Source organism: Idiotropiscis lumnitzeri, chromosome 18, assembly GCF_059441095.1.
Source record: "Idiotropiscis lumnitzeri isolate Australia: NSW breed Sydney's pygmy pipehorse chromosome 18, RoL_Ilum_1.0, whole genome shotgun sequence".
In the NCBI taxonomy this organism is placed as follows: domain Eukaryota; kingdom Metazoa; phylum Chordata; class Actinopteri; order Syngnathiformes; family Syngnathidae; genus Idiotropiscis; species Idiotropiscis lumnitzeri.
The window spans coordinates 1,492,058-1,517,202 of NC_142408.1; the positions used below are offsets into that span (position 1 = coordinate 1,492,058).

The 25,145-nt window shown below is 44.5% G+C and overlaps 3 protein-coding genes across 4 annotated transcripts; 2 read left to right on the forward strand and 1 right to left on the reverse strand.

Annotated features, from left to right (window-relative positions):
* The first annotated feature begins 1 nt into the window (after position 1).
* Positions 2-12,424, forward strand: nup155 (nucleoporin 155). Its single transcript, XM_088280675.1, has 34 exons — positions 2-151; positions 365-534; positions 1,091-1,228; positions 1,531-1,627; positions 1,706-1,776; positions 1,857-1,949; positions 2,386-2,649; positions 2,732-2,805; positions 3,388-3,479; positions 3,572-3,669; positions 3,833-4,000; positions 4,067-4,167; positions 4,531-4,701; positions 4,782-4,892; positions 4,958-5,052; positions 5,445-5,530; positions 5,617-5,758; positions 5,879-5,945; positions 6,040-6,155; positions 6,285-6,388; positions 6,503-6,636; positions 6,698-6,889; positions 7,267-7,405; positions 7,481-7,616; positions 7,795-7,948; positions 8,040-8,144; positions 8,411-8,565; positions 8,631-8,760; positions 9,014-9,127; positions 9,642-9,762; positions 9,856-9,966; positions 10,561-10,697; positions 10,764-10,870; positions 11,473-12,424. The coding sequence occupies exons 2-34, from the start codon at positions 393-395 to the stop codon at positions 11,609-11,611; spliced, it is 4,104 nt and encodes a 1,367-aa protein (XP_088136801.1). The 5' UTR covers positions 2-151; positions 365-392; the 3' UTR covers positions 11,612-12,424.
* Positions 12,003-14,763, reverse strand: ora5 (olfactory receptor class A related 5). Its single transcript, XM_088280682.1, has 2 exons — positions 14,386-14,763; positions 12,003-13,896 (listed from the first exon to the last, which is right to left on the reverse strand). The coding sequence occupies exon 2, from the start codon at positions 13,734-13,736 to the stop codon at positions 12,705-12,707; it is 1,032 nt and encodes a 343-aa protein (XP_088136808.1). The 5' UTR covers positions 13,737-13,896; positions 14,386-14,763; the 3' UTR covers positions 12,003-12,704.
* Positions 12,711-23,318, forward strand: zdhhc8a (zDHHC palmitoyltransferase 8a). Of its 2 annotated transcripts, XM_088280681.1 has the most exons (9): positions 12,712-14,756; positions 19,223-19,344; positions 19,426-19,583; positions 20,409-20,581; positions 20,673-20,775; positions 20,854-20,945; positions 21,079-21,287; positions 21,501-21,613; positions 22,241-23,318. In XM_088280681.1, exons 1-9 carry the CDS (start codon positions 14,626-14,628, stop codon positions 23,300-23,302), a joined length of 2,163 nt encoding a protein of 720 aa, XP_088136807.1. In that variant the 5' UTR covers positions 12,712-14,625; the 3' UTR covers positions 23,303-23,318. The 2 variants fall into 2 exon arrangements, with proteins under 2 accessions (XP_088136806.1, XP_088136807.1); XM_088280680.1 differs by having other exon boundaries at positions 12,711-14,756; positions 20,673-20,945.
* Positions 23,319-25,145: the final 1,827 nt, after the last annotated feature.

The following is a 25,145-nucleotide window of genomic DNA, read 5'->3' on the forward strand; positions in this document are numbered from 1 at the left end:
ACCTAAGCAGTCACGCATGAGGTTGGCGGGCAGTTTGGTGTTCAATTGCATCGGTTTTAATATATTCTCCTTTACTTTCTTCAAATTACTTAGTAAACTAACGGGCGTTGGCGGAATAATTCTCTAAATAGGCGGAATCATTCCCTTTCGGGTAAGATGACGAGCTCACTCATTCTGGCATTCTTTCACGCTTCAGCAACGCTAGCATTTAGCCTCCTTGCTAGCATCCTCGAACTACACGTTTACTTGTTCTAACCAGTTTTACGTCACTCACGTCAACTCCAATTTAAACACCAAGTGACGTAAATAGTGCGCTGTGTATTATTCCATGTCTTCGTTTGACTGGACATTTTTATCCGGTTAGTTTCGTCGGCCAGTGGCAGTCTGAAGTCATGCCGTCCAGCGCCGGACACAGCAGCCCCTCCGCTGCTCTTGCCGAAGCACTCGACAGCTCGGCCCGGCTCGTCGACCGACACCTGCAAGATGACCGCTGCTTCCCGGACTTGTCGGAGCTCCTCAGCGTGCCCTCTCACAGTAAGTCACGATGGGGACCCAGACTTCGGCACCAAGGAGTACGAAGTACCGATATCTGTTTTCAAATTGGGGCTCAAAAGTAAAAAAAAAAAAAAAAAAAAGAATTAAATAAAATACTGAAATTATGTACAAATGTCAGAAAAACGTGAATTTAACTAAAGTATTTTTACTAACCCCACCACTGCTTCTTTGTATGTACCCATTGTGATGTTTTGGGACAGCCACCTGAGAGGAGTTATTCACTGGCACAGTTTTTAATTTACAACCAATTACCCCCTAAAAAGAATACTTCCCGGGAGATTTCCATGTATCACCAAATTATAAACAATTGTTATTTTTGTAGTTAACAAGGTGGGAATAAATCCCACATATTACAGTGATACTTTATGGATGGATAATTTTGAGTAGTTAAGGAAAATTGTGGCAGGTTTGACACTTCTGATCTACATTACCAATGACATATTTAAGGAATGGATTTAAATACAAAGAATTTTTGTTGTTGTTGTTGTTGTTGTTTTTGTGACAAATGCTAACATGATAACGTCCGTGCCATTAGATATACCTTCCCTCTCTGGAGTGTCCGACATGGACTATCCCCTTCAAGGTCCAGGTTTACTCAGCGTGCCCAACCTGCCAGAGCTCAGCGCGGTGCGACGAGTTCCTCTGCCGCCAGAGCTGGTGGAGCAATTCAGTCGTATCCTTCTGATTGATAATGGAAGGTTGATGCTAAAGTCTGGATTTACGTTGGAAGTTACACAATTTACATTTTTAAACATTTTTTTTCTTTTCTCAAGTGGCACATTTGGGACGTGTCACAGCATTGTAAATACATATAGTAACTAATAACTATCAACAAATCTGGTGTAAACATGCTACATTACACATGAATACAATATTTCATATGATGTCAAGTGAAATTCAAAATCATGTACTTTTTTTCCCCATTTTACTTTTTTTTATGGAGACTTCTATGTTTCCCCTTAACATAATATTCAGATATGCAATTCAATTGCATGATGGGAGTTTTTCCCGAGATTTCTCGAGCATGGCTCACAATTGACAACGATATCTTCTTGTGGAATTATGAAGACGGGTTAGTAGAATCGCATGAGATTGAGCGACTGAAAGGTGCAACCACTGTGTGATTAATTTGCGGCGATGTGTCTCGCAGAGGAGACATCACCTATTTTGACGGCCTCATCGAAACTATTCTTGCAGTCGGCCTTGTGAAACCAAAACAAGGTACTTGTGAACAGTGCATTTTTTTGTATATTTGATTCAAGTGTCAATGCGATGTTTAATGTTTGTTGTTATTTTCCCAGGAATTTTACAGCCTCACATTCATTACCTGCTTGTGTTGGCCACATCCGTGGATGTTGTCATCCTGGGGGTAAGCTACCCAAAGGGCCATGCTGGTGAGTTTGGAATGTAGTGAGTAAGGTCTTTATCAGTAGGAAACCTTTATTGTTCCAAATGCATCATTATATTGTAGGTTTGGTGTTATTCGAATCACAAGTGTATTTTTTTGGGCAATATTAAGTCACTTCAACTTTAAAGGATACAATATTTTTTGCTTTTTCAAGGATTACATAAAGGAAAAAGAATTGCAGAAGCTTTCTGATTGACTTGTCACACTCGAATATGAGGAAGTCACATGTGAAAGACATTTTGCTCGTGAAATTCATATTTAATTTTTTTTTTCCTTACAAAAACACTTTCTTTACTCATGTAAAATTAGTTTTTTTTTCCATCATAAAATGAGTATTTTAATAATATGAAATTATTATACCCCCCCTTTTTTTTGCTGTACAAATAAATCATCCCAGCCTGTGTATTTCTGTGGTGTCTCAGGGCTAAACGACAGCATGTCAGGTGGCATGCAGCTGCTGACGGACCCCCTCTTCTCCATCCCCACCGACAACATCTACATCCTCTCGGTGACCTCCACCGACCTGGGTCGCATCTTCATGGCGGGCAAGGATGGCTGCCTTTACGAAATCGCCTACCAGGCGGAGGCGGGCTGGCTGAGTCAGCGCTGCCGCAAGATCAACCACTCCAAGAGCTCCTTGTCCTTCCTCGTTCCCTCTGTGCTCCAGTTCTCTTTCTCTGAGGACGGTACGCACACGGGATTCCTGCCCAGAGGAAATAACTTCAATTTAGTATTTTCTTTCATCAAACCTGTTTTTCTCTTCTCCAGACCCAATTGTGCAGATTGCTGTGGATAACTCCCGCAACACGCTATTTACACGCTCCGAGAAAGGAGTCCTACAGGTATTTAAATTTGCACTGGAGAGGGGAAGCTCTCCAATGTCGTCTGTCAATTTTACTGAGTATAATCACAAAAATGGGCATTCTGATTCTGTTTACCATAATTCTACAGTATGTATGGTGTACATGACTTACAGACTTTATAGGACACGTATTTTTTTTGCAATTTCAAACCGTTCCCACGCCTAGATTTCTATAACCTCTATTCTAAATGCGTTCAGAATGCTCAGAGAATGAAGAATTTAACAAGTTTCCCAAGATGTTATTGAGCCAAGGCACTTACTTTTCCATTAGAAAAATCTCATGCAACACCAACACACAACAATGTCACCAAAGGGCATATATAGAGTGGATATGAAAAGTCTACACACCCCCACACATCCTAAATGGGAGCTAGCACACACCTGCCCACATTTAAATTACCTGTGATTACTCCCAAATTAATTTAGTTTTTCAGATGGTGTCATTCCGCCGTGAATTTATAATTTTCCAAGTCATGGCTTGAGAAACTCAATTTGGGGTGGTATTGCGTAATTTGTCCACAATTATGCTCTGCATTAAAACCCCATCTTTTCCATATGCCAGGTGTATGACCTGGGTGCTGACGGACAATGTTTGAGTCGCGTGGCTACCATGTCTCAAAACAGCATTGTCGCAGCCGCCGGAAACATAGCCAGGTATCTTCACATTGAAACAGAGTTCACTTTTTTTACCCTACTATTTCAAACACAAGAAAACTAATGTTGTTTTATAAACTGATCCCATGCAGGACGATTGATCGTTCTGTCTTCAAGCCCATCGTCCAAATCGCTGTGATAAGCATATCGGAGTCGTCTGACTGCCACCTGCTTGCTGTGACACATGCAGGTGAACGGGGGGGGGGGGGGGGACACAAAATAACACAAGAAAGATGCTCAAATGCCACTTGATTGTCGGTATGTGTGCATGTAGGCCGAATGTTGTGGCAGTTGTCTGTGTTAACGCATCATGTTTACGCTCCTGGTATTATTTTCATTTTTCCCCGCCTCAGGCGTGCGTCTCTACTTCAGCACGACACCTTTTGCGCCACCGCATCAAAGGCACACGCCGGCCCGACCCTCCCTGCTCTCGCTGGTTCACGTGCGCCTACCGCCGGGCTTCTCGGCGTCGTCCACGCTGCAGAAACCCGCCAAGGTCCACAAGGCGCTGCACTGTAAAGGTAATACCTGAACATATCCGCGTTTCTTTATTGGCGATATTTGATGATATTGGATGATCCTCGTAGGTGTTTTACTGATGGCGGCTTCTGAGACGGAGGACAACGACCTTCTGTGGTGCATCAACCATGACTCTTTCCCCTTCAAGAAGCCCTTGATGGAAACTCAGGTCGGAATAGCCAAGCAGTTCTACCACCATGAACTAAAATCTTATAATCTCATATCTCGATGACATAGGTCGGTACGCTTTTTTCACAGAGGGAGAGAAAAGCAGAAGGATGGCGTTGACGCTTCTATCACATACAGTCATGAACCCATCTTACTTAAACAACTATACGCAGTAGATAAATTATTCAACGCAAACAATCCACATTCGTGTTAGGCTCATCAAACATGTTAGCTAGCAGACTAGGCTGAATAACACGCCAACCCGAGTCAGTAAACTCACCTTTTGGCATTGACCCCCAATAATCTATGTTCAGGATTATTGGAAAATTGTAACAGCAAATAATCAAGTTCCTTTTCCACACAGATGATATCTAATGTGGATGGACACACGTGGGCTATAAGCGCCATCAACGAGGAGAGGCCAGGCAGGATTTGTACTCCCCTCAACAAGGACCTGATCCCAGCCACGGACTCGCCCGTGGTGGTTCTGCAGCACAACATCACCCCACAGAAATTTGTCCTCCTTTCAGCAAAGGTTTAAAGCCTCTTGCCGCAAGATACACAATGTCAAGCCCCGGGTTTGAAATGCTAACGGCAAGACTGACTTTTTTATAGGGGAGTCACATTTTCCAAAAGCTCCGTCCCGTGGATCAGCTCCGTCACTTGCTGGTGAGCTGCGCGGGAGGGGAGAGCGAGGAGATCGAGCGCTTCTTCAAGCTGCACCGGGTAAAATCATTTTTTTGCGCTCTCGGAATGTGTCGAAACTTATTTCTACCTCTGTGTGTGATCAGGAGGAGCAGGCTTGCGCGACAGCCTTGATCCTGGCTTGTTCCAATGCTGCTTGTGACAGAGAGGTCTCACAGTGGGCCACCAGAGCCTTCTTCAGGTTTGATAACACAAAAGCCGCTTTTCGATTACAGGTTCCTGCTTTTTAGAACCACCTCGAAGGAGCTTCGGAAAGTGCTACCTTTGTATCCGCCCGGCCCCAAAATATTGTCATGGCAAAATGACCACTCTGTGCCGAGCCCTTTGGGTGTGAAATCGGTGCAATGGAAAAGCTGCTAAAAATATACGCATGCGCGCTGTGCACTTATTTGGCACTCCACTTTCCTAGATTTGGTTCTCATTATGATCCAGTTCCGCTTTGCACCACTCCAAATGATAATGAATGCTTAGTCATCGACTTACTTCCATTCCTCCGGCTGACACTAAAGAACTATGAGCAAAACAACAGCTGAGATTTTATTGTTAAACGTTTGTGTGTGTGTGTGTTATCAGATATGGAGGAGAGGCCCAGATGAGGTTTCCCGCAGCTATGTCACCACCTAGTAATGTTGGACCCATGATAAGCTCGCCAGCACCAGGTAAATGTTTGCTCCACTGTGCACGTGTCGAATGGAATGTCCAATCCTGGTAGTGCCTAATATTCAAGTACTGGACCATCCACCAGGCATTTTGCCCCCACCGCTGGCCACGCCCTTCACTCCAATGCACTCGGGCTCTGCTCCCATCACCCCGATGTCAGTTGGCCCCGAGGTGATTTTCTCCGGGAAGCACAACGGCATCTGTGTCTACTTTGCTCGCGTTCTTGGGTCAGTATGACTGGCCCCCACTCGATAAGGACCAATGGGGGGCCTCCTCGTGTCAAACCCGTGCGGAGGACTCATGTTTTCTCCACTTTTCTTCCTTCCACGCTGGCTTCTCTCAAACAGAAATATTTGGGATGGGAGCCTCGCCGTGGAGAATATCATCAGCACAGGAAGTCAGACTGTCAGTATTGTAAGTATTATTTGCAAACTGCATTTGGGGTCAACTTAAAGGTGAACTGATCATTTTCAACAAGCACTCTTCCGTTTCAACATCATCATCACAGTTGGAAAGCAGTGTCGCTTCCTATCATCTGGAGTCTGTCCTTCTGGAGCTCTACAGGTTGAAGGAGTTTCTGGACAAAAACTCTCAGTTCAGTCCATCCTCTCTCGGCGGTGCAAGGTAAGACATGATGGTTAAGAATTCCTTAAAGACATGATAGCAAATACAATAACTACAGGCTAAACTTAACAAATATCCCTAATAAAAATGTCTTGCATGCTCACTCTTTTGATCGTGATCCCTTTGCAGCTTTAGTTCCCCTGGCAACCTGCAGCAACGATTGCTGGGCTTTATGCGTCCGGATGGCGCCAGCTCTCAGCAGGTCCAGCAGGAGCTTCAGAGGAAGTATCACAGTGAGTGTTGAGAAACGGGACAGTTTGGTTTTCATGCTGCCATGTAGCCTACATCACTGGGAACTACAAACCTAATCATAAAAACTTTTTTTCTTCCCTCATTCTTGTTTCCAGCCAAGGCTCAGCTCTATGAGAAAGTTTCCCTGCAGAGCATCCAGACGCTCGTACATCGCTCCTATCAGACTCTGGCCCTCTGGAAGCTTCTTTGCGATCATCAATTCCGCCTCATAATGTCTGAACTGCCCAAGGTAGCATTTACACACCTACGCTTGTCGCTCTCCTATCAACTCACACTGCCACTCTTTTTAGGATTTTCAGGAGCAGATGAAGGGAGCGAGTTTCAAGGATGTGGTGATCCGGGGGAAGGAAATTTCGGGAGCTCTGGTCACGGCGCTCATTAACGTCTACATCAAGGATAACGCCTCTGTGGACGCCATCAGCAATCACCTGCGGGATGTGTGCCCGATGCTCTACAGCACAGATGACAGCGTCTGTTCCAAGGTATGAGGGAGAGCCAATGGATTTAACAACTAGTCGCGTCTGTAGTGGTGATCTTTGCTGGTTGTTGCCAAGTAGTGCACTCAATTTGTTTCTGAACAAATGTAACATAACTCACCATATTTAAAGTTCCATGCTTTTGCCATAGTTTAGATTTATAATCTATACAGATTATATGAACCCCGGTTATCGTTTGAGATGTAATCCAGCAGTAGGTGAAGATCTGTTTGACACGGTCCTGACGCACAACCCAATTTTGTCGCTTCAGAGCAAAAATACAAATAATTGTCACTTGAGTTATCGAGCCTTTCAAATCTGCAAATAGTTACATCGTTCACATTTTGGACTTTAAAATGTTCTATTGATGTTCTCCAACTCAGGCTAACGAGTTGCTGCAGAGCTCCAAGCAGATCCAGAACAAAATCGATAAGGAAAGAACCCTGAGAGAGTCACTGCGTCTCTACCAGCAGATTAGCCAGCACACTGACCTCCCACTGGTTTGCTCCCAGTACCGACAAGGTAACGTATAACTCGACACCGCCGTTAGCACCGCTCACGACCGCCCTGTGTTTAATCGATGCAAATGTATCTCAGTGCGTTTCTACGAGGGCGTCCTTGAGTTGTGCCTCACGGCGGCTGAGAAGAAGGACCCCCAGAGGCTGGGACCCCATTTTTACAAAAATGGAGAGCCTGAGGAGGACCAGACGGGACAGCTCGCCTTCCAGGAAAGGTAGGATTGGTAATAAGATTATTCGATGTCCCTTCATCGATACACGCTCGCACACAGAGACGTGACATCTCACATGATAGCAAAAATGATATCAAGTATTAAACTCAAAACGAAACAGTGCAATAACTAACAAGTTGACTTCTTTTGCCACGAACGTTTTCCAATTCTCTACCTGCAGGCTATCGTGTTATAAATGCATCACGGACACCATGCAGGAGCTGGTGAACCAAAGCAAAGCGGCCCCTCAGTCCCCCAGCGTGCCAAAGCAGCCGGGGCCTCCCGTCCTCACCTCGGATCCTAACATGCTGAGTAACGAGGAAGCGACAGCCCATGTGAGTGAGAAATGATTTTGTTTTTGTTTGTACAGTTTCTGCTGTTTTGTTTTTTTGTTTTTTTTCAAATGAGAACCTCTTTCCACTGCAGTTTGAGCAGATCTTCGGCTTGGCTCAGAGGTCCCAAGATGAGCTCTTTCACATCGCCCTGTACAACTGGCTCATCCAGGCCGATCTTGCGGACAAATTACTCGAGGTACCGTGTGTTTTATTTGGGCCTGAGACAGAGAGTACCAGGCTGCCCTTTAGAAGTTGGACCGAAAAAAATATCGGGTGGACATAAGATGTTATATAAGTTGGCTTTTCCTATGTCAACCAGTAATCAGTTTGATTATCGTTTTGAGGATTCACCTTAAGTTAAAAAGATAATTTAAAGGATTGACAATGCCAAGAAGGTGCCAAGAAAGTCCAGTTCAAAATGTTATCTGATGATCTTTACCAATGGGCTTCTCTTTGGTCCAGGTGAATTCGCCGTACCTTGAAGAGCATCTCATGCACATGATCAAACAGGATCAGAGCAAAGTGCACAACATGGATCTGCTGTGGCGCTACTACGAGAAGAACCGCAACTTTGGCAAGGCCGCCCACGTGCTGGCCCGTCTTGCTGACATGCACAGGTGTGTGAAGGTGTCACACCTCTTTTGTTTGTAGCAACCTCAATGTATCTCTTTTGTGCACGCAGCACCGAGATCTCGCTCAAGCAACGTCTGGAATACTTGGCCCGGGCCATCTTGTCCGCTAAGAGCTCGTCCTGCATCTCCGCTCAGGCGGCAGACGGCGAATTCCTCCATGAGCTGGAGGAGAAGATGGAGGTGCAGTGTAGACCTGCTTCATCCTGTCAAAATAAAGTCGAAGTAGAGGCATAGGTCTTAAATTTACTGTTGTCGGTGCTGACCGTTTTTCAACCATTGTTGGGTGGAAGAATCACTCCCAAAGCTCCCCAACGATAAAAATCACTATATTTGTAATTTTTTTTTTTTTTTGAGGGGCTTGAATTTAATTCAGAAAAAAAATCTGTATTTAAAAACCTGCCCACGCACCTAACACCGCTCTGCTTTTTTCTAGCTGGTGCGCATTCAACTCCAGATTCAGGAGACGCTAATTCGACAGTACTCCAATCATCCGTCGGTGAAAACCGCCATCTCTCAGTTGGATTCGGATCTCATGGACATCACGAAGGTAACTCGCAACAGCGTCATTAGAATTTTAAATCTGTGTTATATTGTCCAAATGCAACAACACATTAGCATCTATAACCTGATTGTTTTTAAACTTTTCTCATACATTTTAATTTAATCAATTAAGTGTAACTGAAGAAACTTTTCATAATGCTGCAATTGCTTACAATATTATTAAATAGACTTTTTAGGAAATCCCTCATTTTTTTATGAACACTTATGCTAATAACACTGCTCCATTTTAACATTGCTCATGTTGATGATACTGAGTTCAGAATTTTATTTGGTGGCATCTGGCGTAAAAAGTTTGAGAACCACTGCACTAATCACGTTTTTGTGAGTAAATTGAGACATTGTAATAATTTCAGTATTCATCCTGTTTGTGACGGTTTTGTTTGGTGTTGTGCCTTGATATTTCGCTCTTGTAAAATCTGTGCCTTGGCTCCATAAAGCTCATGAACACAGCTTTAGGGAATGGGAGTCGTTTGTAAGTGTGATACCGTTTATGCGTGCAGCTGTATGGGGAATATGCTGACCACTTCAAACTGTCCGAGTGCAAGCTGGCCATCATTCACTGCGCGGGTCACTCGGATCCAATTCTGGTGCACTCGCTTTGGCAGGAAATCATAGAGAAAGGTCATTTGCCCTACAACACACAAACAAGACAGTGTTTTTGCTTTCATCATTTTTTTTTGGGGCTGATTTGTTGCTGCCGGTCTTTTCTCGCAGAACTGGCAGATACGGTGGCCATGAGTGCCGTGGACAGGATGGGATCCCTCAGTTTGAAGCTGGTGTCGCTGGGCAGGATCTATGCGGGAACGCCACGATACTTTCCACTAGGTTAGCGTTCTTCTCTCATTTTTGGGCACTTGCGGTGCATCTTTAGTGTGTTCCTTGGCGTACCGTATTTGGGATGCTGGCTGTTTAGTTGATGGCGGTATATTATGATTGCTCGTGTTTCTGTCATTACAAGCGTTAAAGTTTGTGTTTGCAAAGTGTGTATGCTATAATGTGTGTATGTTCCGTTTGGAAAGTGTGCTGTGCAAAATTCATAATTTCACAATTCACTTCTATGGATGAGTTTGAATTTAAATTGCCTCCAACCACCAGCATGTAGAATTGAATTAGAATTTCGGGAAGTGTAAGTGAATTAAATGCAATTCAGAGAAACTCATTTTCTCTTCTTCACTTTTCAGTGAGAATGAGAGTTTTAACATACATTTTTCTTCCAAATGGAAGTACAGTTGCCAATTTGGCCCATTCATTTATTTTAATTTCAAGGAATTTAGGGTCATGCTCAATTCACTTCTGAATTTTGAACAGCACTGATTAGCACTGTGTAAAAAGTGTTGATTTGTTGTGTGTTGACTGTGAAGCGAGTTCCATGTGTCAAGTATGCAAAGTGTACTTACTGTGTGCATTGTGCGTTTGCAGAATTCCTCGTAAAGTATTTGGAGCAGGAGGTGTGTCGCCTCAACTGGGATGCAGGCTTTGTCACGTCCACCATGCAGGAGATCGGGGTGCAGCTGCCCCGCCTCCTGGAGGTCTACGACCAGCTTTTCAAAACCAGGGTACACGCTTCAAATCACATCCACATCATTTTCAAAATAAATATGCGTCAACATTGTCCGTTGTAGGACCCTTACTGGCAGCGGCTGAAGAAGCCTCTGCACTTGGTGGAGTGCATCCACGTGCTTCTGTCAGGTTACGTCGACGACCCCACTAGGGTGCCCACGTATGACAGGTAAGCCACTTCACTTGCAGTGCAGCTTCTGACCTCTGGAGGGAGCTGAAGAGTCAGACGTCTGTCAAACTGGCCGTCTAAACTGGTGCAGATAACATTTGGATGGTGATGTGACAGGATTCTGAGCAGTTGATTTTACTTATTTATTTATTTATTTTTTTAAGATATACTAATCATTCCTGCTTCTCATATTACAACTCCTAATTTTGAAAAGGACTATTTTGAAAACATGATACTTTTTCTCCAACATAAAAAGTATGTTCCTCGTAATATTGCCAAAGCATCCAACGTTTTATTTCAAAATTGAAGATTTATTTTTCTTCAACTTATGAAACTTTATTCAAATAACATTGCAACTTTTATCAAAAAAAAGTTACATTTTCTCTACAAAGGAGAGGACATTTTTTTGTGAAATTTCGGCTTTAATCCAAATTAGTTTAAAGTCTTAAACATACTACTTTTCATTTAAAAAAAAATGTTGAACTTAGCTTGCTTTGAATATTACAACTAGAATCTCAATTGATCAATTTCTGCATTGGAAAAAACCCCTAATCTGTTTCCTCTTGTTTTAATTGCCAACATATTGTTTCCCTCTGCCTCAGACGCCGCTTCACCAACGTGTGTCTGGACAACATCTGCGGTTACCTGGTGGAGCTACAATCTCTCAGCCCCAACGCTGCCCTCCAGCACACCATCGGCAACTTCAAGTCTCTGCAGGCCAAACTTGATAAGCTTCACTGACGTTTGCCGACTTTGCCTTTAATCGCTCAGATGATAACATGTGTCACGTTTGTAAAGGATTCACGTATCAGTCAGCATTACGCGCTACTCAAAAGGTCTGAGGTGACATTTTACAACAAACCTCAAATAAATTATTAATGTGGTTCAGTTGGACTTGCGCATTCTGAAGTTTAGCGAATGCCAAATTAATTTCAGCTGTCAAGGTAATGCTGCATTTTAGGTTCATCCTGGGATTTATTTACTGCGCAAGCCCAAAGCTTATCACTTGTGAGTTGTGCATCTGCTTATTTTGGAGTAAATTGCCTAGTATGAATTTTCATTACAGCATAGTGCACGGATATGACTGTTAAGAGACTGATGATGCAGATTTTATAACTTATTTAATGGTTAGTGTCCCAAAACACAACATTGAAATGTGTGTAAATACAGCACAGACACACATTTACAACATCAGCGCCTTATTGACAATGTATATAAAAACGATTTGATTATTTTTTTTGATGTGTTCATAAGGCTGCTTTTCCAATTTTCGGTCTCGTTTCCGCCAGCCTCACTATTGCTGTGCAAGCAACTCCGCCTTAAAATGGCGGCTCCATTGTTCATGATGTGACACCGCAGAGGGACGTCACTTTTTTTTATTGTTAATGTAATTACGTTTCATTAAAAACAGCACTCAAGGCTTCCCGTACAGTCATCACCAAAGGGAATGCTCAAATTGTTGTTGTCTTTTCCTCTAATTATCCGCCTTGCGCTGGATTGTTCACCCAATCATGTTTGTTTTAGCCTGGTGGGAATAAAGAAGTTTTAATAAGATGTTTTGCTCATTATCAATGCATCAAGAGTTTAAAAACAAACAAAAAAAAATCAGCTTTTATACTTTTGTTTATTTTGTCGACAATAAATTAACAGTATCTTGGAAATGCCAGTGTGTATGTTCACTGCTCAGTGGAATATTTAATATTTTCATTTGATAGTTTTGATAATTACAGCAAATCACGAGATGATTTTGAACAAATATGTGGATACGAGATGTGCACACAATGCTAAATTTATTTGCAGTTGAAATTCACGCAGCTTTTTTTTTTGTTTCTTTCTACCTTTTGCACGAGCATGTGAGTTTTTTGACTCCGTGCAGGAATATGTAGGGTATGATGCAGGTGTAGGAGGCTGCGATGTAGCTGGCCACCTCCACCATCAGCGAGGAGGTGCGGAAGTTGTTGGTGATGCGCAGCAGGAGATGAGTCAACCAGCACACCATGAACACGCTGGCAACCGCCACCACGCTCTTGGCCGCACGCACTTGGGAGCCGCTGTTGGGCTTCCCCGAATGCACCTTCGATGGCTTGGGTGGAGCACCGGAGGCGTTGCCGCTGTCCGGACACGAACCGGAGGCGGTTGCGCCCGTGTTGACGTGGTTCGGTGAGGCGGCGCTCGGCCCAGAAACTGTCCCGACGGCTCCGTCGTGAGCTTTATCCTTGCCGAGTTCAGCGGCCCGACTCCGGATGCGCTGCTGGTTCTTCATCAACGTTACCACGATCTGACCGCTGGCGAACAGCAACCCGGCGAGAGGAAGCGCGTTGGCCAGCGTCAAGTAGAAGACCTCGTAGGTCTGTCTGGACAAGGCGTCTGGGAACACGTCCACGCAGTCCTCCTCGCTTTCGTTGGTCGCCTTCACGTTGACGAAGAAGAAGTGCGGCATGCTGAAAGCTAAAGCCGTTGCCCAACTGCCGACCAGCAGGCCGAGCACCAGGCGCACGTTGTCCAGCTTGACGGGGGAGCCGCCCCGTTTCAGCGAGCCCACCAACTTCTGGTGCCAAAAAGCGCTAATGAAGAAGGTGGTGAAGATGCTGCTGGTCTCTGACAGGTCGGCACAGAAGCGGAAAATGCCGCAGAAGACCTCGCCCATGAACCAGCGGCCGGCAACGTCGGCAATTGTGTCTGGAAGGTCCACCAGGTAGTTGGTGATGAGGTTGGAGACGGCCAAGTTGATGAAGAGCACATCGTTGGTGCCGATGCTGGATCTCCTGGAAGGGATGGAGATGATGGCCAACCAGTTGTTACCGATGATGCCCGCCAGGAACATGAGCGCTCGGATGATGGATTCAACCAGCTCCTCCGTGTCCATGGTTGCGAAGCAGCTGCTGTTGAACGTCTCGGAAAGATTGGATTGATGACGAATGAGGCTTGGGGACTTTTATAGACGAGCAGGAGACTCTTTTGCACCAATCAGCTTGTAGTCATCGTGAACCCATCCTTTTACTCAAGGGAGCGAGACAGGTGTTAATCTGCAAACAAGTTACTGCTTTTCTTACGAAGACGAGGGAAGCCAAAACATGGAAGAGTGTTGAAATTGGCTTCACATTTGACCAGTGGTCTTAGAGCAAAAACTGGAAGGGCTTCTCTTTTGGCCTAAACGCAATCAAAAGGCCTGACCTGCATCTTCAATCTAAATTCTAATTTTGGGGTGGAAAGTATGCATACACAATTTGCTTTTTACGACCATTTATGCATCCAACAATGCAAACATCCAATCTCTGTTTCGGCATTAAATTGTCAAAAAATAAACAATAATTACTCCAATGATTGCACAACCATTTGCCTTAAATCCAGACGACCCATAAATACTTTTTTTTTTGTTTTCCTTAAATGTTTCTTCTGGAATCATAATTAAAAGTAAAGACTATGGTTTTGTTTTCAATCGCTAAAAATAACACTCGGAGGGCTGCAAAAGCTGCGTGGTCAACGTTCACGTCACCCGCGAGTGAAAGCTCCACCTTCGGGATGATCCGGAGGCGGCGTGCCGGCTGGAGGCGCTCAAAGGGCGGCATGATTCTGGAGCGTGCGTGCGCGCGTGCACAGCTCTTTCTCTCTTCTGCCTTCGCTTTTCATGTCCTGAAAAAAAAAATTCAGTTTGTTCCTAATGGAACACGTCTGAACATGTTTGTGTTGTCGTTTGAGGGAGTTTTCCCGCGCGCCGGCCGGTTGGAGACTTGAATGTAACGCGGAAAGGAAGGATGGACAGGATGGACCGGACGGATAGGATGGCGGGCAGCGGCGCCGACTCGCTCCGAGCGTCCGCCTTCATCCCGGTGTGCACCGCCGCCTGCCTGCTGGTGGGCTCCACCTCACTTTTCTTCGTCTTCACGTGAGTGACTCACTTTCTAAACCAAGACTTTGTCTACTTTCACTGTTGTGTACTTTTTAAAGCAATTTCATTCCCACAATTATGACAGAAGTACAGTATGTCTTTTTTGTACTTACTGATATGTATTTTTTTCTGGATAAACAAGCTCTCTATAGTGAGTACTAGAAATACCTCCAAAAAATGGATAAACTTATTTTGGGGATTTTTGTAAATGAACTCCATCACATGTAAGTCATATGAACGCAATTGTACTTTTGGGAATACTTTGCGTGGAATCACTTCGCTTGCCAGAATCACCTTGACTTCAATATTATCACACGCACAGGACACAACAGGTGGCTTCTCTCATGCCGTGAAAACAGTCAGGGGCGCTTAAAGGGTGGCGCATCTAAAGATGCCCCCCCCCCCCATTGACGATCAATGGGCATTAAAACGATATGACTGATGGGCACACAGTTTGAAAATCGTTTATCATCCCAACGTCAATCCACACTTCCATCGCTCCATGACCGCACACGTTCATGCATTCATCCGGCCCGACACGCATCCCGACGTCCAAATATTCATCCATATGTCCCAGCATCCATCCACAAATGGAGTCCCCCTCCAAAAGTACTGGAGCGGCAAGGTCAATTCAGATCAAAAAATTGGTTTCAGGTCAAAAAATGAATATGAGACAATCGTTTAGAAGTGCAACTTTTATTTCATGGTTTCAACATCTAGTTGTGAAGCCGCCACCTCCTTTTCAGCAAAAGTATTGGAACTGTGTTTCTAATTGCACAGATGTTGGGTTAGATTGAGTGCTCAAACATTAGATAGTGCTTGTTTTGGGTTTTGGGTTTCACCTGTGAAAACTGCATTTGCTTTTAAGCAAACATGCAGACCAGAGAGCTGTTTGCAGTTTTGAAGCTGAAAAAAGTGGGAAAATCGATCCATATCTTATCCATCCATGCATCAAAATGATTTGTCTTCGCATTTAATCATTCATCCATCCTTATTCATTTCACCAATATATGCATCCAGCCATCCATTCATCCAACAAAACATGATCCATCATCCATCATTAATCCATTTGTCTTTGCGTTCATCTCTCCATTGAGTCAAGCTGTCATCCGTTTTTGCCTTCAATTCTAATTTCCTCTTCTAATTGCCACGTGCCCCCACAAACAGGAACATATGCTACCCATGTGCCATGACACTGACCTGCTTGGCTGTCAGCGGGCCACCCGAGGTCTCAGCCATGTAGCACACTTTTACTGATAAGACGCCGCAGGCTGCCTTGTTACGCATTTAAATGTAGAAAATGTACACTTTTGAACTGTGACGCTTCGCATCGAGGTTGAAATCATTCCTGGGAGCCGTATTTTGACCCATTTGTGGTGCGAGGTTGGAAAAAAATCCACTTGTGGTGCGTGTAAACTAATTTTGGGCCGTGCGTTTGGTACTTGGCTGTCCATGATGACTTCAACCTCTTCAAACCACCACTGTCACGTCACAATTGGAGAACTTGTCAATCCTACCCCAAAGTACAGTTGAACAATTTGTAACTGTAGATTGACGTGACAACACAGAAAGGCTGACATCTCATTGGACAAACAAACAAAAATGACTGAATGAATTCTACCTCACCAGCTGAACTCCATCGTGACCTTTGAACTGCCCCACTTTCTCTTCTCCTTTTACAGTACATTGGAATGTGACAGCGGGTTGGGAATGCACGAGGATTAGGATCTGGTCAATGCCATGTGATCTCCCCCACATCTGGGAAAACTTGAGTGTGGATTCTTTGACTTTGGCACATGGTGCAGATGCAGATATAATTGCTTGTAGATTTTTGTTAAATCTGCACTTACTCACGCACTCAAATCCTTCCAGCCCCCCCCCCGTTTGGACAGATGTGTTTGTATGAAAAAAAAAAAAGCAGCCTTGTCGGGTTAATTTTTGGCTCGCTTGACTCTTCCTTGCCATCTTCCTGCTTTTGTTCTGCAGACCTTGAACTTGTTTTTTAATGTGACGCCTAAATCCGCCCAAAATAAAATAGAGAAGACAAGTCAATTGCGGGGAGCGTATAGATCAACATTCACACAATAAAAAAACAAAACAATTATGGGTCGAAAAGAGAACAACCATTTTGTAAAGAGCAACCCCCAAAATGTGATTGTTTAAAAAAATGGGGGGAAATGGATCAAATTGACCCCAAGAATAAATTGACAACCCATAATCGGGTTATTTAAAAAAATAATATTTTCAGTGTAGTCTTCAATGAATTTACTATGGAAGTTTTCATAATGTGGGTTGGAACCGGAGTTTGTCTACATGCCTTGCAATACAAACATTTTTTGACTCTGTGTGTGTACACAGATTTTTTATTTTTTTTTTGTAAACAAATGTCCAGCAAAGCATCATCACAAATTTTAGTAGGATAATCTGAATTAGCTTTTGCTTATTAACTGGACGGTGTGTATCATCCAACATGGCAGTGATGTCATGAATGTAAGAGTGACACTATTTGACCAACTTGCAGCTTGACTGACTGTCTGCTGTGCCACTGACCCACTGCGGGGATGAGGGCGACGTGAGCAGCTTACACTACGTGTGTGTGTGTGTGTGTGATTTAATACAGCTCTGCCGGCCAGGATCTTTTCATTAGGTGCTGCTTGTCTTGTTGGGGTAATGAAGTGTCCTTCCCCACAGTCCAGATGGTCTCCGGGTGGGCCCAGCGGCCACCGTCCGTCCTCATTGTAATCTGGTCCTCAAGAAATCAGTCCAATGATTTGTCACATGGTCGCGACATGATCCAATTATGTGGCAGTGGAGCACAAGCTATTGCAGCAAATCATTTGATGGGGATCACTCGGGCCCCCTTTTTTTGCTATCTAGTTCTGGAGACTCTCTCTCTTTCTCTCTCTATGTAGCTAGCTAGCTAGTTATAGCTATTGCATCTATCTCTGTCTGTCTGTCCCTGTCAATCTAATCTAGTGGATGTAATATCGTAAATTCGTAATGTCCAGTATTTGTTTTTTAACAGTGTGTTCATCGACACTGAAAATATAACGTGCATCGCGTGAAATGGTTCTTAATCTTAATCTTCATAATTTGCAGATATAATTATTTTATGCACAAACAGTTTGTGCATACAAATGTTTTATAATTTATTAAATTAGTCGTCAATCAATTTTAATTATATTTCATCAGTTCCTCGTATTTTCGTATTATTTTTTGATGCCATAATGTCGCTTTATTTGAATGCATAAATGCACCCCCCCCCAAAAAGCGCAATGATTTCTACTATATTTTATACTATATGATAGAGGATATACGGCGGTGCTGGCGAGCCACGGCGAGGATTCCACAATGGACTGTCAGAAAGGGCCTGTAATCCAGAGTTGATAATCCGGTGGGGAGGCGGGTGGGGGGATTAGTGGGTTTGCATCTGGCATGGCATCAGCAATGGGGACCCCTCCCCCACTGCTTTACCCCACCATTACCTCCCCCAAACATATAGCACCCATGCTCACTTTTGATCGATGGACAACAACTCACTTAACTTTCATTATCGTCGGGAATATTTGGACCACTTTCTTCATCTCAATCTACACCATGAACATTCCCGGAGGTCCTTTCGTACGCCCATTGTGTAACCTGATTACTCAGATCCGTCGTCTAATCTCACGCGGCGGTGACATCATCAAAGCAACGTGCACAGTTAGAAGGCAACGGTCAATATCGTATGCTATTTCAACATTTTCATTTATCATTGTGTTGTCGTCCTTATTTTTAATCCGTGACCATTTGAACATAAAAAAAAGCACCACAATGAGCAATTAGCATATAATCAACAGATTAATCTCCAGTGAAAAGAATTGTGTCGCCGCAGCCCGGAGGGAGCCCCGTCCCTTGGTAATCCTCCTGATGTGGGAGCCGTGATGAACACGCACTAATACTCGCTTATCTTTCACTGTAAACAATTACTTTTGGGATCCGGCGCTGCTGCCGTGGGAATAAACGGGATGAAGATTATCTCCCATAAAGTCTTTGTTGCGGACTTGATTTGCGTTAACCTCAACCTGAGCGGGGATGGATACTCACAGGGCACACGTTTGTCAGCACACTGTGCGGGGAAATTATTTTTATTGAGTTGATTGCGTGCCGGATGAAGAGAGGGAAAAAAAATACAGGAAAAAGTATTTTGATTTCCGTAACCGTTTTGTGACATAAATCGCATTTTGACAACCTCAACATAGCAAATTGTGTGCGTCTCCTATTAAAATGTAAAACCAATAATGAGCCTGACACCATTTTGCCGTATCGATATTTAATTGGGAGCACGTGACCTTCCTAAGAAGAAGAAAAAAGTCTCGCGGGCCCGAGTTTGGAAAACGGAACAGGCCATTTTGATTTGAAGCCGCCATTTTGGACGACCTTTAGTGCTCTTTAATGATTCATCTTTTTGTGTGAATTTGCAGATGCCCGTGGCTGGCGGTGACCATCTGCCCTGCCGTGCCGCCGTGCTGCGCCGTCCTTTTCCTTTTTGTCTCGGCCAACTTCACCATGGCCACGTTTATGGACGCCGGCGTTCTCCCGATGGGTGAGTGAACAAATTGACGGAAAGCCCGACGCTGGCGTCATGTGTGACACACAACTCGCCTGCTTTGCTTTCAACTGGCAGCGAGCGAGGACGAAGACAAGGACGACGAGTTCCGTGCGCCTCTCTATAAGAACGTGGAGGTGAGGGGCATCCAAGTGCGGATGAAGTGGTGCGCTTCCTGTCACTTCTACAGGCCGCCTCGATGCTCACACTGCAGCGTGTGCGATCGCTGCGTGGAGGTCGGTCAAGTCGATATCATGGCATGTTATGATGCTGCATTGATATGACAAACTATTTAGTTGAACTCGTGTTGTGTTGCATTGCGTCATCTCGCCTCCAGCTAACATTTGATCGTATTTATCGAATCTAGTACCGTGTCATGTTGTATCCTATTGTAACGTATCCCTCACCGACGTATCGTATCGATATCGGTCTACAGATTCTATCAATGAATTTAATGATGACATGTTTTTCAAATGATGAACGTCTGAGTATTTTAATGACTGGCCTGTGCTCTAAAATGTGCGTGCGTTGAAAAAAAAAATGGAGGGTGCTGGTGGTGGAGCGGTAATGAATGACAAAAATTTAAAAATGGAGGTACGTCCAGCAGGCCAGTGTTGCTGTGGTGTGTGTGTGGATGGGGGGGACAGTCAATAAAAAGGATTTCTGTTGTGAACGACAGGCAGAGAGAGAGTGAGCGAGAGAGATGTCATTAATCAGGTTAATCCTTCGCTCTCGTACTTTGGAGCCTCGCTGGAAATTCAATTTCTCAGAGAGTTGGATAAAAATAAATAATGTTCCAGTCGCCAGAATTTTGAGAATAAAACACGTAGACAAGAAACAAAACATGCTATTCGTCCAAGATCTCATCAAAATACGTATTTTAGATTAAGAATTACCCACATTTAACATCCACTTGTCACACTCTGGTTGAAATGACTACGTTTTTTTTTTCTGTCTCAAGCAAATGCTGAAAATGGAGAAAATGTGGTCTTTTCCCTTTTCTTCCTTGTAATAATATGACAACTTGATTCTTTTTTTTTTTTTCTGGTGCCACATTGCAGGATTTTGACCACCACTGCCCGTGGGTGAACAACTGCATCGGGCGTCGCAACTACCGCTACTTCTTCCTCTTCCTGTTGTCGCTCACCGGTCACATGGTTTGCGTGTTCAGCTTTGGCCTCGTCTTCGTGCTGCACCACACGGACCAGTTGTGGAAGCTGCACTGCACCGTCACGTATCCTTGCTGCAGGCACACGGCGAAGTAGTCAAGTTATTCCTCACTTGATGGAACGCTTCTTTTCTTTCCTTAAAAGCGTTCCAAACAGTTTGGTCGTGATCAGCATATCGGGCCTGTTTCTCCTGCCCGTTCTGGGCCTGACGGGCTTCCATCTATTCCTGGTGTCGCGGGGGCGTACCACCAATGAACAAGTCGGTCCATTTTGGTACTTTCTGTCAAATGAAAATGACATCACAGACGCTCATTTGTGTTTTGGATGTTTCCCGCAGGTCACCGGGAAGTTTCAGGGGGGAGCAAATCCGTTCACACGAGGTTGCTGTAACAATTTGGAGTACTTGGCGTGTAGCCCCATCTCCCCAAGGTGAGACACTTGACCCTTCAAAATGGGGCTGATTTGAACTACATTCTCATGATAATAAATATTGGGAAATAATGACTTCCCCCCCCCCCATGATTGAATTATTTCCGTTGAGATTCTATTGATGCCCCCTCAGGTACTCGGCCCGGCCTCGCAAAAAGTCTGTGATCCACATTCAGCCTCCCTTCCTGAGACCCGAGCTGGACAGGCAGCTGTCCGTCAAAGTGAGCGACAATGGCAAACACAGCAGGGCCTCTGCTGGACCGGAACCGCAGAAAAGTCCGCCCCCGTTGCCGCCCAAACCAGAACACGGGCTGCTGAAAAGTCACCGAGCCGCCATGGATGGTACAGGGCCAAGCAAGGCATTCTCTGCTACGCAGTCTACTATTATCCCTAAAATGTTTTTAACGGCAATCATGACACTTCCTTTATTGAAAACATCTTTAAATGCACTTTGAAAACAATCCAAACACATTTAAAAACATATCTTGAAAGAAAGAAAGCAAGAGCAAAGGATGACACAAAAATCTCTCCGTTTTTATTCCTTCCCTTCTTCAGAGATGAGTCACCACACCAAATCCATCATCCCCGTCTCCATTCCCACTGTGCCTCAGCTGCGACCAGTCCTGGAGGCCATCTCCCGAGGATCGTCGCCCATTCCTCCGGAGCAGGTGCTCGTCTCGCCGTTTTCTACACCGCTTATCCTCATGAGCCTCTCCACTGACTTTGGCAGGAGAGATGGGATGCATACTGGACCAGGTTTATAATCCTTTTGGATTATTCAGTTAGTTCAAGTTTGTGAGTTTTTATTACGTTTAATGCATTATTTTTACTTTAGTATTAGTTTTTTTTTTTTTTTAATTCATATATGGACTATTAGTTGGTACAAGATAAAACAAAAAGTCACTATTGGGAAATAAATTAAACTACAACTCTAAGGCTGTTACTACCAAATTAAATTAACCAGGTCCAGTCCCCACACTAAAAACACTTGAATGAAAAAATAACCCAAATTGAGTGTAAAAGGTAACAAACAAACAATTTGGGTGAAATAAATATCCAAAAGGTTGAGTCAAATGAATACCCAACACAAAAAATGGGGGTGTTGTTTTACAATCTATTTTATTTTTTTTGTAAAAAAAACAACCCTGTTTTTTTTGGGGTTGAGTCATTTGGCTCAACTGATTTTCGAGTGCAGCTCTCACCCAAACGTCAGCTGAGATAGCCTCCAAATCTGGTTGGAAACGTTGTTGACGCGGCTTGCAGTCTAAGCCGTTTATTTGATCCTTTATGTGTAGCTGCTGAAGACCTCAGAGCCACAAGGAGACAACAAAAGTCCAGACTTTCGCTTGGACACCAACGGAAGTCCCTTGAGAGGAGTCTTGTCCTCTTCCTTGCCTCCCTTGCAGGGCGCCACCCTCTCCGGGGCCATGACGCTCAGCCTCAAACACGGCGGCCGCCACAAGAGCGCAAAGTCGCAGGCCAACCACAGCGGCGGCGGCGGCAGCAGCAGCTCCTACGACAATCTGATCGCCACCGCGGACCCCCAGTGTCGAGCGTCTGCGGTGGGCTACTTCATGACCCTGGGTCCGGACGTCGGCACGGTGCAGCGTGGCCCTCACACCTACAGCCCAGTCTTTGTGGGCGTCGCCCGGCATTCCCCTCAGCCAAGAGACCCGTCGCCTTCTCTGCAGGCTCTCTCGTCCCGAGACCTCTCCCCTTCGTTCCCGGGCTTCATCCAAAGAGAGCCTTCGCCTGCTTTCCAGGGCCTCATGTCCAGGGATCTCAGTCCAGCAGGTCTGCCCACGAAGACCCAAAGTCTTCGAGACAACCTCCGGGAAGTGAGTTTGACTCCTCAGAAGTCCGCCGCACCCTCGGTGTCGTCCCGCTTCGACGGCCTCTCCAAAGCCCTCATGGCGTCCATTCACGAGCGGCGTGAGATGGAAGAGAGGGAGCGGACGCTGCGCCTCCACGTGCGATCCCAAGCTCTGTACGGACCGGACGCCTGCGTCTACGACATTCCCTGTCGGCGAAGTCTACCGCCGGACCCCGGCCGACCGCAGGGCATCCGGGGAGCCACCCCGCCGGCGTACGGCTCCAGGGAGTTTCTGATGAGCACGGGCGTCCTGGGGTACGGCCCCAGAACGTCGCCCCTCTCCGGCTCATCTACGTCGTCACTCGCCCGAGGACCCAAACCGTGCTCCTCCTCGCCAGGCTCCTGCCCCTCCGAAAGACCGCCCGTCACTCCCTCCACATGCACTCTGCCCCGCTTACCCTCTTCTTCCACTCCTCCTTACGCGCCCTACGGGACGGCCAAACGCTCCTCGCTCACCACCTCCTCCGAGGGGAAGGACTCATGAGTCGCCCCCCCCCCCCCCCTTACCCTGTAAAGTACAGAGGTGACTTTCAAGTTAAATTCTTCTGTGACCTTGCTCGTAACGTCAGTCCCATTGAAATGAATTCACCAGTGCAGAAATTTAATTAATGCGTTTCAGCTACCCCCGCCCCCCCCAGAATGACATTTTTTTTTCTTCAACTTTACTCACTTTCAGCAGCATCTTCTCATGAACAGAAATCCGCAGCTTATAAATTATTTTAGCGCCTTTGGCCGGCCCTCATCAACTCTTTCTGCTTCAGTATAATCATGATAATCCATCAGTCTCGTACATCTTGTACATCAACGACATGCTGCTCCATCAAGTCGACGACAGTGAACGCCCCTGCATTGCAGCGGGTTCTGATCCAGACCACCCCTCCAATAAGTGAAAGTAAGTGCTGAAATACTATTTTGTTTTTCTTCTCTCAAATGTACACCCTCTCAAACAAGAAAAAAAGGATCTTGCACCCTAGTGGTTGAAATGAACGAGATTCAGACCAGGGATGGGCAACTTCGATGCTGCAGGGGGCCGCAATTTTTTTTCAGTGCGTCTTGGGCAACACTTCCTAACTAAACGTAAGGCTCTCTTTTTTGCAGAAAAACTGTGCACTCTCACTCCCCCCAAAAAAACTGTAACTAATGTTGTCAGTGAAATATCTGTGCAGTGTTTGTGAGTGAAGAAAGATCAGTGAGACTGTGAAAAGGTGGTTCGCCGGTCAAAAAAACAACAACAACCCTTTAATGTGTGCACCTCTAATCCAGAGAGAATACAATCTTTTTTTAATTTTTTTGTTTCATGTGTTTTGATATTGCTTTTTTTTGTTGTCTCCCAATTCCATAGAATTTGATAGCTGTTTATATGACAATTAAACATATTTTGTAACTGACTTTTTTTTTTAACGTTTTATTTTTCAGGGGTGTAATTTAAGTCAGTTAACTCACCGGCACACATCATTAGGTACACCAAAACTTCTGCCTATTAGAATGATAGTAGTTTTTCGTTGGAGCTGAAATGCAATCGATCAAAAGTGATCACTATTAAAGCCAATTTATTTATTTAGCACATTTCATACACAAGGCAACTCGATGAGCTTCACCCAAGCAGAGACACAAAACCACCAAGCAATCACAAACACAGAGGTTAACAACTTTCAAACGCAAAGCATTGCAGACAAAAGGAAAAGCTGAATTAATTCCCATTGGATGTCCGAAGAATATAATACACATGTTCAATATGTTGAAAATATATCATAATATCATAGAATAATAATTTTCTATTCATTTTGGGACAGAGTAATGACAAAAGCAATTATTGTATGTGCAAACACGTCTACTGTAGTTTTTAGTGCCATTTTAGAATTTGGCATTTGGCTCCCTCTAGTGGACATTTGTGGGGAAATCTTCATCCAGCCTTAAAATAAAGATAAAGATAAAGATGTCCTTTATTAGTACCACAATGGGGAAATTTGAATGAATATCACGCGACTGAATATGAGAACCAAGCAAAAAATATATTTTCTTTATCCTCTGCAAAAAAAAAAACCCCAACTAATATTAATGCAGCTTACTGACTCACTTACATTTGCTGTGAACCTCTCCTCGGTTTGTCTGTCCTATCCTGCCCCCGGTTGCAAATCATACACACTCGAAGGAGTAGCAATGAATTAATCATCATGCACAGACTGTTGAATTGTTTACATTCTATGAACAACTATTGTAGTACTATCATAGAGTTCCATTTTCTTTGTTGTAAACATATTCTAAACATTTTTGTTGTTTTTGTGGGGAAGTTTGGAACAGCTCCAGCTCACCCTAATGAAGACAAG